Source organism: Spea bombifrons, chromosome 3, assembly GCF_027358695.1.
Source record: "Spea bombifrons isolate aSpeBom1 chromosome 3, aSpeBom1.2.pri, whole genome shotgun sequence".
Lineage (NCBI taxonomy): Eukaryota > Metazoa > Chordata > Amphibia > Anura > Pelobatidae > Spea > Spea bombifrons.
This window is the reverse complement of record NC_071089.1, coordinates 110,116,679-110,134,361: the sequence shown is the minus strand read 5'-3', so window position 1 is coordinate 110,134,361 and position 17,683 is coordinate 110,116,679. Positions and strand designations below refer to the sequence as shown.

Here is a 17,683-nt window from a genome sequence, read left to right as displayed (position 1 = left end):
TTACTGTACACGGGAATCAATATATTTTTATATCAAAAAGGGTAATAGACAATGACCTGATTACTTACCTACACGTAAAACACCCAGACACTCACACTAACACACACAACTAGACACTCAGACTAACACATGTACCCAGACACTCACACACTATCATACCCAGACACACACAGACACGCTACTCACTTGCCCGTGAAGCCCCAGCTGATCTTCAGTGCAGCTCGCACAGCTCAGCCCTGCCTCCTCCTTGAAGTTAGGGAGAAGAAAGGGTGAGTCCGGCACTTGGGACTTACCTCTTCATCCCTACTCCCGAAGCATGCTGTTATCTTTCCGGTTCTTCCCCTTACTGGATCCGACCTTGGTATGCGGGGGTAAGCCAAACACAATTTTTGTAAGTGTGTTTTTTTTAACCTAAAATTAGCCGCTGTAACCTGAATGAGCTCGAGGAGCAGAAAAGTGAGTGGATAGAACTATACTCTTGCCACTTAATGTTTTGCAATATGGATTTTTTCTAGGGGGGTTTAAAATGTATATATTTTTTTTAAATAATAAGCCACTCGGCATAACCTCCCGTTACCTGAACCAGTTATCAAATGTGCATCATATATAGAGTTTATATGCTGATTTGCGTCATTTTTATACAACAGAATGACTTAAGAAAATCGTTTTCTGTTCTATTTCAAGTAGTTTATTATGTTGTGAGTCTTCTGTGAGCAAACTCAGGTTGACACGAGCACAAGGTCACTAATTTAGTGATATATGTTTGACGGCGTTACATAAGTAACGAGATGAATGACATTTGCTTTCTGCCGGATCAGTAAAATAGTCTGGTATTACTTTAATTATCCACAGGATGACATGATGATAACAGCCTACATGACGGGTTTCACTCCTTCATACATATATGCAAAACACAGAAGACTGCAATTCCACAGAACCGACAGAATCAGCATTATTGTCTTAAACCCTCGAGTAGCCATCCTGACACTTAAAGCATCTGTCTAGTGAAATATCCGTCTCTGTAAATCAGTTCAAGCCTTTTCAAAGCGTGGCACATTATGCTTCAAGCGCATCACTGGATGTACATGGTTGAACTGGAATGATTGACAGCTAGTGAATGAACCTCTGGTGATCGGACTGTATCTTTATTGAATGGGCTACATATTTCAGAACCACAGTTTGGAGCCAGAATTACGAGCCTTACCCAAATAATATTTTTCCCTCTTTTTCTCTGGAATTTATTTTTTCAAACCACCCCAGGTCCAGCCTTAGTGGTGGGTGGTAAACCTGATGGTGTGTTGGTAGAAGTTGGGTCAAGTAGTCACTGGTTTCAATTGTGCTAATCCTTAGAGAATCAATAGCATGTTAGAATGCTTACACATCCAATGTTCCATGTCTAATGTATGCCTTTCTATAGGGTATTAGCCGGAGTATGCACTGTCCAATCCTTTCGTTCTTCTTCCCATAGACTCCTATCCTCTGTATGTCCGGACAAGCGTCCAAAAGTTTATTTATGAACATGTTTCATGGTCCTTGCTAAATGGGTTACTTGAAAACAAAACAAAAATGATGTATGTTGTTTTCATTGTGTCATTTTGTATCTTCCCCGTATAGGACACTCGAAGACAACGTGTACAAGATTTCCGTGTCTCTGGCTGAGAGATACCAGGTTCCGCTGTGGGAAGTGTACATGACTCACTTGGAATACTTATTCTCTGACAGCGGGTTAGTATTACTTTGTTTATAGTGTTTTTATTTCACTTAACCCATCATGTCCGGTTGGGCCATGGAGTTAAATTCTATCCCTATGCAAATATAATATAGAAATACTCTGCCTACGACTTTTTTCCACCTTCGAGCACTCCACCACCAAATCATCCTAATAGTCCTTCACCTTAACTTCTTCATATATAAGTTCACAGGAGCCCTCTTCTAGTACACCTTAACATGTGCTAATGTTATTTTCAATGTACTTTGTAAATGTTCATTTTATTGTTATTTTTTTGAATTGGCAAAATAGCCCGCCACTACGTCTAGTGACCTAATTTTGATTTTTGTCCTATCTAATCGTAAAATGGCTGTATTGCTGACCGTGGTTGGATGGCTGGTCAGTAGGACTGCGTTGTTTGCCAACCCACTGGGGCTATCTTGCAGTTGAAAGCCTGCTGGACACCATTAATGGGACACCCGTAGCTATTATCACGCTACCTCTTTGAGATTGTTATATGTCCCTATTCAGTAATGGACTGATGTGAAGAATACATAGAGCGTAGGAGCTCTGTATCATAAAAAAAGAAAATCTCTTTATCAGCCTATGATCGAAATTGTAGCCCTCTTATGCATTAATTCGCATAGGGACACCATGCTTGTTTTAATAATAATAAAAAAAAACTCCACAAAAGGTTAATCTGTATTTTTAACCCCTTAAGGACAATGGGCGGTCCCAAAACCCATTGAAAACAATGCATTTTGAGCCCATACATGTGTGTGCTTTGTCATAAAGGAGTTAAAAAAACTATAGATGTATTTCCACACGCGGTTATAAGCTTGTCTTTATTGCAGAACTTCTACGTGAAATCATCTTATAAGACACCTCTTCAATATGTAAATTTAATTGACTTTTAAATACTTGTTTCTGTTCTCTTTTAAAGGACCGTGCAGACTGATAGCGTGTCCTCTATAAGGGAACTGCATCTGCCTGCATCGGTTTAGTGATTATAAATTACATTAAAGTAGAGTATACATCTTAATGGCCCCGTGTACCGCCTGCGTGTGCGAGGGTACTTTACATATTAAGTACTTCCTCGGTAGGTTTCTCAATGACCGCTCTGACAAGGTAATTTATCTGAAGTGCAAATGGAAGAGTCCATTATTACTCACACACTAAATCTAATAATTCAATCAGGAAAAAAGAAAATAATTTCAACTCGCCATTAAAATCAGTTTCAGTATTCGGCTTTTGTGCCAAAAGTTCCATGAATATCATCCCATTTAACAGATTTTTTTTTAAGTTAAAATGAATATTAAAATGTAATATAAAGTTTGTAATGTTCCTCAAGAAACTTATTTTGGGAAGTCTCCTTAAATGATTCTGTTTGTACAGTAGATATGTGTTCTTAAAGTTTCTTCCTTCATGTAAATCACCTTAGAATAACAACGTACCTTCCAAGAAGAGCCAAAGACAGGGATTTTGGTTTTAAGTGTGATTATATGCGACGGTATGGGAAGGGGTTTTACCCAAGACTTTTTATGGGATTTTAGGACCATGTAATTGTTCTCCATGCAAGTATTTAGAAGATGAGTCATTATGTTTTATTTAGAAACACATTTCTGCTGTTTTTCTACACAATATTATTGCTTTTTGAGCTGTAGAACACTGTGGTGCTCTCATACCCAGCAGACGTTCTGCGCTCCTAGAAAAGAGAGACATCAGGGGAGAAAAGAGGGGTAAAGAGGTGTTTGGGTCCCAAAAAGGGTACTGTCCACGTGGGAGGCATGGCGTCAGAAAAAGAATATTGGATTTAGGCTATGATGTGCGGGTTATTATAATCCCGGGTCATTTTATAAAAGCAGGAAGTATAAACTGTATTATGTGGTATGAGAAAGAAATATAATTATAATAACAGAAGGGATTTCAGAAAGTCATGTTTTGACAAAGATATTTTTATCATATTCAATTTCCCTTTTTTTTTTTTGTGGCAACAACATACGAGATACATGGTTGTCAAAACTAGGCTCAGGAAGCCAACCGCATGTCTCCTAAGCACTTCCCCATTACAATAGTCTTTAATGATTGCTTAAAACTAGTTGGAAGCATCTATCTATATTTAAAAAAACCTGGTCACTGCCGGCATGCAGGGGTCAGACCTGGTCTAGCTGCATGTTACCAGATCAGCATACAGGAATGATTCTGCTGTCCCCTAACCTCTCAAAGTGCCGCCATAAGTAAATACGAAAGACTGTTTCACTGGACAGTCATCTGGAAGGATGAAGCTCTCAATTTATTAAGGAATTAAAAAGGTTTTTATTATTATTAATAAAAGCATTTTTTAAATTGACAGACTATATTTCATTATATACTGATAGATCATAACCTCTCACTTGGAAAGAAAAAAAAAACATCTTAATGATTAATGAGGACCCAGAACCCCGCAGGTACCCTAAGATTTATCCTCATTCTAAAACCTTTTTTGTCTCATTCCTGCTGGGCATGTGGAATGCCTAAAGCTCTCATGGGTCGTGCCCACCTACCTTTTTTGCCCTCGTTTTTTGAAAAAGAAAGAAAATGGCCCTGTCTATCCCCTAGATATCTTTGAGAACTGTGCCAGAGTATGTGTCGTATTCTATAGCTTATATATTCCCTTTGTAGATCTCCAAAGGATTGACCTATGCTGCTTCCCGATGAACAGAATTAAAACCCAGATAATGATGGAAAGATAAATGTGATCGCTACATGTTTCTTATTTTTTCACAACGTATTAGTATTATTATGTAGTGATTCTATTTTGTTGGCCATTTCTCTTGTAGATAGAGAGGCTGGAGAAAATCTGCGCTCAATAAGTTTCTGATTCTGAAGCTACTTGCAGTATGGGAACCATGAATAGGTTGAAATTAGCTGAAAATGAAAACTTGCCGTTAGATACAAGTGGATTTTTTATAATTAATCATGGTGATGGGGGGGTAGAAAACCATAGAGGGAGTTAAACATTCCAATGTGAAAATAAAATACTATTTTCTTAACAGATCATTTAGTTATTCCCAGGACCTACTCAACAATCACACCGTACTCCTCAGCTATTCACGAGATGTAATAACTTAACACAAGCATGCGCGTTTTAATCACGGGCTGAATGCGGTGAATCTCGGCTCCCTCTGGACTCCCGCAGAGAAGAAAGACTTTTGTGATAGCTTTGTTAGTAGCCTTAAAATGCCCAAACATCCACTCTTCAAGATATCTGGTTCAAATCATAGAGTATTGAATCATCTTATAAGCATTAGCGTTTAACTGTTTAGCGCCCAGAAATGTCTTTTATCCCTTTATGTCTATTAATGCAACCATGTTTATAATGAATGGCTGTGTTCATGTTAGGAGGGACAGTCCCTTTTAGAGAACCCAAACCCCTCCGTTCTTCTCAGAATGGTTGCTGGGTACGAGTGTATCACGGTATCATTTTTGCATATTAAATGTATTATTCTTTTTCTGAATGCCTTACCTGCATGCAAAAAATAGCTGTAAGTGGGTCACAGAGTCACAGTAAAGGGAGAGTTTCCCATCCCTGATGGGTCCACCAAAGAAGAATGCAAATATTAAAGTACTCGGTGATTTATTTAATATGCTTTCAAGAAAAATGTTAAAAATTAATAATAATATAATTTACCTTAGGTAGAAGCTGCAGCCCTGCAGCTGCTTCCCTCATCAGTGGTGTGATGATTCTCACCACTGGCTGCTTTAAGCATCCAATCTGTGGCATTAAAATGCTTCCATTGAAATAAATAAGTGAACAAATCCCCGTTCGCAGCGTGTTACGAGCAATCTCCTGCACGGCATATAGCAGGGGGCTGGGGAGAAAAGACAAATGCATATGCAGGGGTTCTCCAGAATCCCCCCATGCTTTCGCAAGGGGGACGCCATGAAAATTTAAAGGGAACACATAGCTGTCATATGATGGCTGGAGTGTCTCCATAAACTAATTGGCTCTTTGATCGTTTCAAACTTTGGGGAGTATGTAACATTTGTGTATGTGTCAATATACACAGGGAGTGCAGATTAAATGCACTACAGTTAGGTCTTGAACCCTCCCACAATGTATCCAGAGATTTTATTAAAGAGCTTGTCGGATGCAGAAGCATCGATTAAACCTCCATCGAACCCACTTGCAGTACATTTGTAAGATCAACCAAGATGTGCTTTAAACAGTTAAACACGGATTAATGAAATAATATCAACCCTTCTAGGTTATAAACTCTATAAAGGCTCCTCCATTACAACATATCATTTTAATACCTTTATATGTTTGCATCATAACCTTTCCGCACATGCTTTCTAATTATGATACCAGTCATGTCTTCTTTTTTCACCCCCAAGGTTGTCTACATCAGAAATAGAGGGAAGGGCGCATCATCTTGGTCTGTTTGACACGTTAAAGACCAGCCCAGAATCATTTTATGAACACATGACCAAGTACGTCTATCCCTCTATCGAAGGCAAAGACCTCCAAAGGCTGCTGTATTATTTCACTCTACTAGAGAACTGTGGGTGCTCTGAGTTTGTGAAACACGTCATCAAACCCGATTCACACATCAAGCTACTAAAGAAGCTAAAGGCCGTGGCATCAGGTGCGTCGCCGTTCCAAGCTATGTTTAAAGCTTTCACCGAGTGCTCTGGCATTGTGCATGCGTTCCCTGACCTTAGACATCCTTTTAGGTTATGCAGAATATCCGCAGAAGAATGGCGGCTTTCTTAAGTGCACTCCATTACTATGCATTAGATCTTCGCCAGTAGTTCGGGGTCCGACCTTGATTTTGTATGCTCTTTTATACATAAAAAAATAATTTCATAACGAAAACAACAAAAACTAAAAAGAAAAAAAAATGGCATAGAAATGAGTGCTCTGAGATTTATACAGATTTCCATCCGCATAGAGATTTCACTTATTTAGTCTTTTTCTTGATTTTTCACATCACAGTTTAACTGTGAACAATACACACATAATCAGTAAAAGGGTGTTAGGATGGAACACTAAATATTAACTTTAAAAAATTGTTAAATATATATTATATATATAAATAAATATTTAATCAGCTTCCATTTTTTCAAAATTTAGCATGAATATTGCTCAATAGGCTCAATTTGCTGTTTGTAGGTTGTCAAAGGTTACGTGATGAGATAGATTAACCATAAATCACGAACCCAATTCTTTTACAGGTATCGGTTTCAATGTATAGCCTTGAACAACAGTAACTATTCACTTCTAGATAAAGGAAGCACATTTTATTGAAATGGACGGCATAAACACACAAAAGAGCAACAAAACAGCAACTGAAATCTGAAACCGTGAAACACTCAAACTATTTAGCAAAATAATAATAGTATTATCAGCATAGACGGTTAACTAGAAAGATTCATGATAAATAACAGTGAAATGTATATATGAATACAAATGAAATAGCAGTGATCACTTAAATACATGGATTCATCTGAATGTTATTGTGATTTGAATTAAGTAGTAAAGTAAGGTAAGATACAGAATTCATAGCTTGCCGCTGACCGGTCCGGAGCCCCCAAGCAGTCATCTAACCACCAGGGCCGGCTTCCGGGAGTCGGAGGAGATGCCATCACACTACTTTCTCCCGCAATCCCAGCCAACTCACCACAGACTTTGAAAGAATGGGTGACCATGAAGATGAGATTCTATGTCATGATTACAGGTTCCTGATCGTTAATGGCTTAGCGACCAGTCTGACTCCCCCTCGTTAAGAATGACAGTAACTACGCATCATAGGATGATAGTAAAAAAACAGAAAGATCAGGAGTAGGATTAATCAGAAGGAGAAAGAGATTTAGTGAAGTGCAAAGGTTGTTGGTTTGACAGACAAGAAGCGTCTGTTATGGTGCGTTGGCCACAGGCCAGTGAAAAATTGGCTATTCCGAGAGTTATGAGATTGACTGAATCCTCTATTCCTCTGTTTCTCTTCTCTAATGGGAATTTGTGGGGTGTATAGTAGTTATACTACCCCCAAACAACGGGTGCTCTAACATATATGAAGATGCAATGGTTATTTGGATAAATACCCACTTATTCACTGGTGTTGCTCAGTAACTATCACGCCTAGCCTGGAAACCAAACACAAAATTCTAGAATAATCTTTTGGGTAATGTTGCCTTGAATAGATGATGGAACAAAAACCAGGCAATCAATTGTCATCATTGGAATACATTCTTAACTACATAATTAAAATTTGAAAAATGTAAATTTAAAAATTGATGTAATTTAGCATTAAATAGATCTGTTAGTATAACCTTATTCTAAAATACAAAGTACTGTTGTTATTCTATATAAAATAACCCTCCCAATGTCCTACGCAGATGTGACTTTCCTCTTCTAATGATCACTACTATGTTACCGGCTAAAAAGACTTGAAACGTACAATTCCAAATGTATTCATTTTATTACCCCCGAGGTTCTACCCCACAGGACCCTGTTTCCAGTGACTTGAAGGGCAGTTGTTGGGCTGATAATACAATTATGTTAATACTTAGCGTTGTTATCAAGGACTCCTTTTTGTGGATAAGCAGATTTATTCCTGTAGGTGAAAATGAACTGTTAGCGATTATAATGTAGCTGAACAATAGCATGAACCGGTGAGATGGTTGGAGGGCTTGTTACGGGACACCTATCAGAAGTAGCGTAGAACTTGTTGAAACACCTACATGTTGTCCTCGTTTTATGACACATTAGGTATAATGATAATGGCTCGGTAATTACAATTACAAAACATGTTACCTACAGCGGACCCAGTTAAAAAGTTATGTTTTTTTTTAAGGAAAGCTGATCAACAATAATAATAAAAAAAAAACATAAACATTGTTAAATTGGTCCTGTCACCTGGAAAATACGCATGTCATAAAATGCAACCTTAAGACTTTGTTTTTGTAATTGTGTAAAAATTGTTATGACGTATCAGTTTATGTCACGGGTCAGGATAAATTAATCTGAAGACAGGGTAATATTATTGAAATAGATCTATGGGCGTAGTAACGTGGAATTATTATTTGAGTGAAAGTTCTCTCTATTATCATTATTTAACCCCTTCAATCCCAGGGGTTTTTGGTACCTCAAAGCCCAGAGCAATTTTGCCATTTTTGGGGTATGTCGGTTTAGCGATGATTCTCTTTTCCTGTGAATAGTGTATCCATGTAAACTATATATTGTTTTTTCAAGGAGAGATAGAGCTTTCGTTTGATACCATAGTTGGATGATAAGCTGAAAATTTAGAATGAGAAATTTAGTAAAAACTAGCGAAGATTAGAAAAATAAACTATTTTTTTTTTACATTTTCCCTCTGAATCCTCACAAAATTGGGTAAAGTGATGGAAAATCCCCTCCAAGTTTATCAATTCAGGTGTCCTGATTTCAGAAATACCTAATTTATATAGATTTTCCAGACTTTCCCAGCACCAGGGAGCATACTATTAGGTGTACAATTTTGTATAATTTTTATGCCTATGGCTTAACGGGTTTGGGGGTTGTGAACGGGGGCAGGAGGGTTATACTGGCTAGATGTTATGCTAGGGCAATGGGATGTAAGGTTTTTTAAAGAATTTTTTTATTATCTTTTTTTTTATATTTTTTTTTAATTTTTTTTTATTTTAATTTTTTTAAATTTTTTTGTATTTTTTATATTTTTTTTTTACACAGTAATGGTAGGAGGTCCTCCTAGGGACCTCCTGAACATGCCAGTGATGTCACAGTGACATCACAGCTCACATAATAATTATTTTTTTTGTATTATTTATATTATTATTTTAATGATTTATTTAATATTATTTTTTAAATTAATTAACTTTTTTTTTTTTCAGCTTTTCACTTACAGGACGGGAGGGGGAGTGAGAGAGATGGTTTCTCACTCCCCTCCCCGCGATCCCCCTGCACCGATCACACTGTGATCTCTATGCAGGTCCTCACAGACCTGCATAGAGATCGTAGCGTCTCTGTGCCTCATCGGAGGGCAGGATATCCCCGCAGGGGATATCCTGTCCTCCGATGACCTTCCGGGTTACGTCAGCAGTGACGCAACCCGGAAGGGAATGCCCGATCGCGCGTTTGCAACTGCGCGATCGCGCGATCGGGCAGTTTACCGGTAACAGCTTACCGGCTTTCATGCCGGAAGCTGTTACAGGCGATCGGACAGCAGAAAGCCGGCAAAGCCGGCTTCTGCTGTCAGTGGGGAGTCCAGGCTGTCAAACGACAGCCTGGTCTCCCGTGCAGCGGCAGGGATGTGTCCCTGACGCTGCGCGAAGGGCTGGACGTACCGGGACGTCCATAGGGGTTTCTTTGTGGGCGTTTTTTGGACGTCCCGGTACGTCTATAGGGGAACGAAGGGGTTAATGTCCTGTTTATACGCAATATATTTTCCATTCCCGCGAGGCATAGCCAAGATTTCATAGATTTCTTGTGATCGATCCTTTTGTGAAGATTAGATTTTAATCCTACATGATCTAGACTGAAAAAAGAAACGCAACACCAAAACTCAACCCTGGATCCCAAAGAAGCCAATTGTGCCTCAAAAAGTTTGTGTTCTTTTTTGAATAGCATTATGGAATATGATGGTGCTATATAAAACTATAAATATTAATTGTATGTGTATATACATACATATACATATAAACACACACGCTTATGAATTAAGATCATGGATGATCTACAGTGTGACAATTACTCTTTAACCGCACAATATATTGCACAATGCTATTGTAACAATATTATATTTAGCTTTGGGAATAATAAGGTACTTTTTTTTCGGTCCATTAGGTCTTGATTATAAAAAGCTTACAGACGGCAGTATGAGTCCCCTAGTACCTCTGGAGCCCGTTCTCACCAGCCAGAATGTACTGGCCATATCCAAGCTGGCACCAAGAATTCCCGAGACGGACGGGTCAATGCTGTCTTCCAGCTCCGTCCATGCTGTCTGGCTGAAGAAGATCTTCTGGAACGGTGACCCGCAGCTTCTCAAAAAAGCTCCGCAATCGGGAGCCGATTGGATCCATGCGTACGACATCTGCAGAAAGTACTTTGATAGACTCAGCCCCGGGGATTTAGTTGCGTTCATTGATGAAGTTACCTTCTCCTCGCATTCTGTTAATAAGGTAAAATGTCTTTGTGATAAAGCTCTTTATTTGCATACATACAGTCGCTGCTTGAATATTATACAGTTTGTTCCTGTAACATATTCCCACTTGTGTTTACACATACCGGCATGCAATAATGAAGCAGATTGTATCTCTCAGCATTCTGTATATACCGCTATATGTATGCAGTGATTTATGTAAGAAGACATACATTTTAATAGAGCAATAAAATGTGCTAGATTTTTGGTATAAGGAAAGGAAATCTTATGGAAATAGTAAGATGTTTTGGGGTCGTTTCTGCATGTAATCTTCATCTAGTCTCGAGGCTGAAACATTCATTATTTTTTCTTTGAAATCCTTAGCAAAAACGTTTTAACCCATCATAGGAAACGGTGTTCCATTAAAGGGACGCTCCAGCCATCATATACACTTTAATACATTTCTGTCGAATCCCCCGTCATGCATTGGCATTTTTCCCAAAGAAAATAGACAATGCTATGCTTCCAACTTTGTGGGAACAGTTTGGGGAAGGTCCTTTTCTATTCCAGCATGACTGTGCGCAAAGCAAGGTCCATAAAGATATGGTTGGATGAGTTTAGTGTGGAGGAACTCGAGTGGCCCCACAGAGCCCTGACCTCAACCCCAGCTTTATGATGGATTGGAACACCAGTCTTGAGCCAGGCCTTCTCGTTCAACATCAGTGCCTCACCTCAAGCCTTCCCAGAAGAGTGGAAGATGCTATAGCTGCAATGGGGAAGAGGGGCAACTTCATATAAGTGCCTATGGTTTTGGAATGGAGTGTCCAACAAAGTAATATAGATGTGATAGTCGGGTGTCCACGAACTGTTGGTTATATTGTGTATAGTATATTGTATACTTATCAAGTGGATCAGGAATAGATGGTAATGTACTCTTGTCTAGATAATATGTAAGTTTTTATGAAGGACTTCTTGCTGGTTCACAAGATATTTTTTCAATAAGTGCAGAGAAAATCCCACAGGTCATCATAACCTTAGCTGAGGTCTTTGATGGGCATGTATGCTCCTCTCACGAAAACGTGATATCCTATTAGCTGGGCAAATTTAGCTTGCTTAAATTGCATACTCGCCATCGACCTAGATTTAGGGGTCTAAAGGGGTAAGGGCCACACACTCTGCGTGATCCTGCAGCATTCAGCTCTAGGCTACCCAATACAGATACTGGGTAGTTTGGAGCTCCTTTACAAGCGTCTAGGCTGTGTGCGTCTTAGACTGTGTACAGGCAGTACTTTTATGCTGTGCAACAGACCCAAATTTAACGTGACAAGACCCAAGAAAAGGGACTGTCCCAGTAAAAACCTGTTGGCAGGTATGAAGTTGGTACTATAGTAAATACACCCAAAGGTTTTTAGTAGTATTTAGCCAGCAATAAACTGGGGGTGAAAACATTTTTATTAGTTCACTGATATCATGGTTAAAGAAGTTATTTGAGGTGAACTTCACGTTGATTCCCATCAGTGTTCTCCTAGATGGTCGCATTTGAGTTACTGGCTTGGATCCGGTTGGAACTCTCCCAAAGTGCTGCTTCATATAGCTGACGGTGGAGGAGTCGCTTGTGAGTTATGCGTCACTACTGATGTGAGGCCGTGCCAAAGAAAAATTCCTAGAGTCTCCAGAAAATGAATATTTTTCAAACACGTTGGGGTCTGTCATTAAATATACACCATGCGTAGACATTATGAATAGTAAGTGAAACAAGGGGGAAAGAACACAATGGTGCTACTCCAGGACAAAAAACAACTTCATTAACTACCTCCCGCCCGCCCAGCCAGATCCCTACACTCATTACCTGCAAACATTCTGATCTCTAGAAAGAGGCAAATCAAGGACGGTCAAGACATTGTGTCCCTCCGACAGAAGCACACTTAGAAGGTATGTCCTGCCACCCGTCCAGAAGACTAAGGATAGTAGGGGGGTAGCAGGACTCGAGGTCGGCAGCCGTATCTCTACATCAATGCTTTCATCTTGGGTAATGTCACCCGTTAATTTAAACTTTTTTGGACTACCTTTTGTTGTAGATTTCCGGCGTCTGTGTCCTAAATTCACAGTGCTATTAATTATTAACGCAAGGGGTGAGAAGGGATTATAAATAGCATGCTTCTCGGTGACAGTGTGAATACGCACGGATCGCTTGCTGCGGGGGGAGAAACACCACCAACAACAACAAGTTACACTTCAAAAACTATCAAGACACAGCTGGAGCTGCTAACACAAGCTGCCTGACCTTTATCTCCTGTGATTCAGGCTGGGCTTAGTGGGAGTTGTACAGTGCTCTTCATTTGCTTTTTGAGGACTTGTGTATTAGAGTATGTGGTTTTGGATAGATCTGAATAACCGTATTACTAAATGGCTTCTGGCACTGCTACCATCTGGCACAGGGCTCTAGATCGCTTAACTATATCTTATGGCAGACTGCTATCCCAGGCTTGGTGGTGCGTCTATTGACCCCCGAGTTAGTAGAAGTAATGATGCCCGTTTAAGAGAAAAACTAAAAGGCAACTTGCAATTATGAGATTTGCGGCAGATTTTTGTAGCCCCTTGTCCATGTGCCACGCGGCCGTCTTCTATGATGTCACTATTCTTTAGGTGCTGTAGGAAGATATGTATATGTATAGGGTATTTTTATTTTTTACTACCTTCCTTAAAGGAAGTATTTGGTCCATTTTCCCTTCTTTTTTACACTTAAAGAGTTCTATGGTTATCGTCCTCCGTGGGACTTTCGGTAGTGGATGGAATCTACCGTAAAGAGGGTAGACCCTCCTGAAAGACCATAAGAAAGGACATGCCCAATCTGCATTATGTATAATAGAAATAACCATTTTAATACAAAGTCAATTAGTCAACGATTTGCATAATTTTGTATAGATAGATATTTACCGCTAGTATATATATATATATACTATGAAGTTTAATGTAATTGAGTGTAATTTCACTAAATTACTAACCCAAATTCAATATGCATTATGGCAACAAAAGCATTTGCCCTAGAGAACAGCAAAAACCAATTACTCCTTTTTTTTTTTTTTTTTTTTGCTCGATTATCATTAGCATACTCTCATCTAAATCTTTTTTTCCGTATGTATATTTTAAGGATAGATGCAAGCCTCGAGTTGTTACATTGCAGCTAAACAATTGTTATGCAGGATTGTGAGTTATTTTTATTATAATGTATATAGTTCTATTCCGCTTTATAACGTCTCACATGTATTTTCCGAGTGGAAACAGCCAGATGTTCTACACTACAAGTCTTTAAATTAACAATTTTTTTTTAAAGGATCAAGATGGCAGACCATCCCGGGTGGGAAGAAACAATACCTGATCAAATGATGACATAAATCATTCTAAAACTGTTGAATATTCATCACTCGGAACACTGCATATGTGCTTGAGTAAAGTGATGCATTGTAATTACGGAGTTACTGTAAGGCACCAGCCTGCTGAATCATATATTTGCACGGAGATAAGGATCTAACAGGCTTGTCGTTCCAAGAATTAAAATATGCTCTGAATTTAGTTTGCCTGCGAGGCACGGTTATTCTTTTAAAATTCTATTAAAATTGTTTAAGAATTTTGAGGAACGCTCACTAGCGTAGCAGAGGTGATGAACCTTTTTTCTTTTCGAGATGTCCTCAGACGGTGGATGTTCTCAACATCTTCTCCGTCAAGTAGAAGTAGATTATCGATGTAGTCTTGAGCCACGTCTTTTGATATGAGGTTTTAAGTATGGGTAACCAGTCTCAGAGGACATTTCTTGAAGACCTTGTCAGATGAGCACAAGTTCTTCAATGTATGGCCTTAAGCTGCAGGTTTTGATGCAAAGAAAAACATTAATTGTTGGGAGAATGTAAACATTCTTCATTAACTATTGCGTGCCCTCTGTCTGGCGGGGGATACCAGCCCTAACAAGGATACAAGGTATGTTCTGAGCAGCTAGGTGGCCACCAAATTGAATGCTTCTCTTGTGAAAAGGTAGTATCGGAGGGGAATGTCTCTGCTGGTGAAATTACATCCAAAGACCTAAAAGCCACTTCCGTTAGGATAATTTGTTTTCTTCATCTTGAACTAGAGGCAGTTTGTCTATTGTAAATGTGAGAGGATACTTGAAGACTTAAGTGACTTCCAAGATCAACCAAGGTCTTTTCAGGTCCACTAGTTGAAGGTCACATAGCTGGCAATCCGTACCTAAAGTATAGTAGCTTGCACCGTGGATATAGGTACTCCCATTGACGGGGACTGTGATCATAAAGCTAAGAATGTTATTGTCTCTTTGTTTTTCCCCATTTTTTTTTTATGTGAAAAAGACTGAAAAAGAGTGGTAAGACTGGTTAATTTTAAGGGCACCATTGGCATTGCCCTTTATCGCTATGTAATTTTGATCACTTGATCTCTATCAATCTATCTGTCTATCGCTAGTTGTAGTAAAATATTGCCTTTTCTTTTGGAATAACCGCAAATAAACTGATGTGTGTAGAACTCATCTGAAGTAAGACTCCCCCCCCCCTTCAATTGTGTTCTACATTCTCCTCTATGAAAGACTTACAGTCTACGCTCTAAAGCTGTCATAACAGACGTGTATAAATGCTGACATGCTTAGGCTTTTCACACATCGGTTCTCTGTTCTAAATATTTAGTTTCTCAAGCATTCATAATATTTGATTAAATTTGTTTTTTTCTCTCCCCTGGAAGTAGTTTCATGGCAAAAAAAAACCTTTAAAGTTGAACTGTTTTCAAAAAAAAGAATCCCTTTTAAAATATTCATAGAGTAAGTGAAGAACGTACGTGCTGATTTTCCAAATGTCGTGTTCCTGTTTGAGTAAAGCTGTTATACATGTTTGCATTAGCTGACGGTGGAAGCCAGGACGGAGATGACAAGGAAAACAATGACAGCAGTCAAGCAGTTTATTGAGAAGCAAAAGAAAAAGAGCTCTGGAGATGGCAATGGCGCGTCTAACTCTGATGTCACTTATGAGGTTGCCTTCAATCATCTTCAGCAATCTCATGCTCATCTAGAAACACTCAATCACAATTTCATCGGCCACTTGAAGTCTATGGACCAGGTAATAAGAGTGACATTCTCCCCAGTTCAATCCCATATTGTACTTGAACATCAGGTTTCCCGAATATCTGGAAACCGCAGAATATTATCGTTCTATCGTTGTATTGCTTGTCTGAGGAACTCTCAGAAATGACAGCACTGTTCAGAGAGCGTGATAAAACCGATCTACTCCAAGAGAACGATCCCTGAATAAAGACAAATAATTACGGTCCTTGCGAAATCTCAAAAATATGTTGAGTGGTCAAATCAATATGTATAAACTAAGCGAGGGTAGATGGGTTTCATGAATACGTCCCCTAGCTCTTGCAATTTTCTTCTAAGCCTTGGGAAAAGAACCATATGCACAACCCACAAACAGTTTGGGTTTTAAGCTGTGCTAATGAGCTTTACATACTCCCCAGATTCCTCTTTGAGCTACAGCATCGCTTAAGAAAGGTTTTAATAACCTTTAACTTATATTATAACTTTTAACTTATATTACCTGCGGAGACCGAACAACCCTGAGTGAGAGTATGAAGAATCTTCACCTTGACCGCCTTTTTAGCTGTAGCTCTAGAAAAACTGATATAAATATGTCCCAGACTAAATATGGGTTGGGAAAAATATATTCCAACCTTACCTAAAGTCAGGCTTTTATGCTCATTCCAAAACTTAAATGTATTGGAAATTGCAGTGAAAGGCTGTTTTGCTGTTAATTTCGCTTTTAACCCCTTCATGACAAAGCCCTTACATGTATGTGCTCACGATGCATTGTCATCAATGGGTTTAAGGACAATCTGTTGTGAAATGTTGTTAGAGCCATTCCGTTTGAAAACAATGCGATGACATACTGTGTTACCTGTGCCCGTCTTGTAGAGATTCTTACACCTCTTTGGGGACTCCTTTATCTTGGTCCATGATAGATTTTACCAGATTCACTTTATTTTTTCTTCAACCCCCCCCCCCAAAGTACCCTTAGTAACCAGCTTCCTAAAGCAAGCATACTTTGAACCAAATATATATCTAACAGACGCCTTTTCTTTAAGGTTCCCAGAAAATATTAATTATTAATATTCTTTATCTAAGTGGAACAGCGCCTTAAAACAAAGTCAAAGGAATATGGACCTAGCTTTTGAAGTTCTCCAGAGCTGTGCTTGATGTTTCGTTTTATGTCCCGCAGGATCGTTTACACAAATACTCCTACCTTTATGACATTTCAAGGTCTGAACGGGAGAAGATTAAGGAATTGGCTGTAGCAATGTGTATCAATGGGGAGTCCCTTGACACCATCCAGAAGTTGTTGGAAGTTGCTGTAGGTCCCTTGGGGATCAGTCCGAAGGATATTGTGCGCCACTCCACCGATAAAATCATTGATTCATTGAGGTGGGTCCTTAATAAAATACAAAATGTTCTTCCAATCTACTGTTCCAGGACTGATAATACAGTTTTATTAATGAATAGTTAAACTAGTTAAATAGTCCTCAAAAGGGGTGCGCAGACTTCTGCAACAATTTTAAACTGTAGGATGTTACAATTTTGTCAAGATAAGTGATTTGCTACATTAGATATCCAAACGGAAATACTACAATAATGTGTTTATTCCAAATGCGATCCATTCAATATGAGGTCCATTTAAAGGAACCTTATAAACCTCAGCTTTAACTCAGATCTGTCATTTTTTCCAAATTCTGCTTATTATGCACACAAAAAACCCATGTAATGCACACTTTTTTTTAAATACGATATATATTAGACACATAA

General features: G+C 38.8%; 1 protein-coding gene across 1 annotated transcript in view; it reads left to right on the top strand.

Moving 5' to 3' along the window:
* Positions 1 to 17,683, top strand: part of NBAS (NBAS subunit of NRZ tethering complex) — a 253,053-nt gene that overhangs the window by 161,790 nt on the left and 73,580 nt on the right. Inside the window, exons 42-46 of the mRNA XM_053461340.1 lie at positions 1,615 to 1,725; positions 6,086 to 6,336; positions 10,533 to 10,867; positions 15,729 to 15,944; positions 17,103 to 17,305. Coding sequence (XP_053317315.1) covers positions 1,615 to 1,725; positions 6,086 to 6,336; positions 10,533 to 10,867; positions 15,729 to 15,944; positions 17,103 to 17,305 — 1,116 coding nt within the window. The remainder of the gene's footprint in view (positions 1 to 1,614; positions 1,726 to 6,085; positions 6,337 to 10,532; positions 10,868 to 15,728; positions 15,945 to 17,102; positions 17,306 to 17,683) is intronic.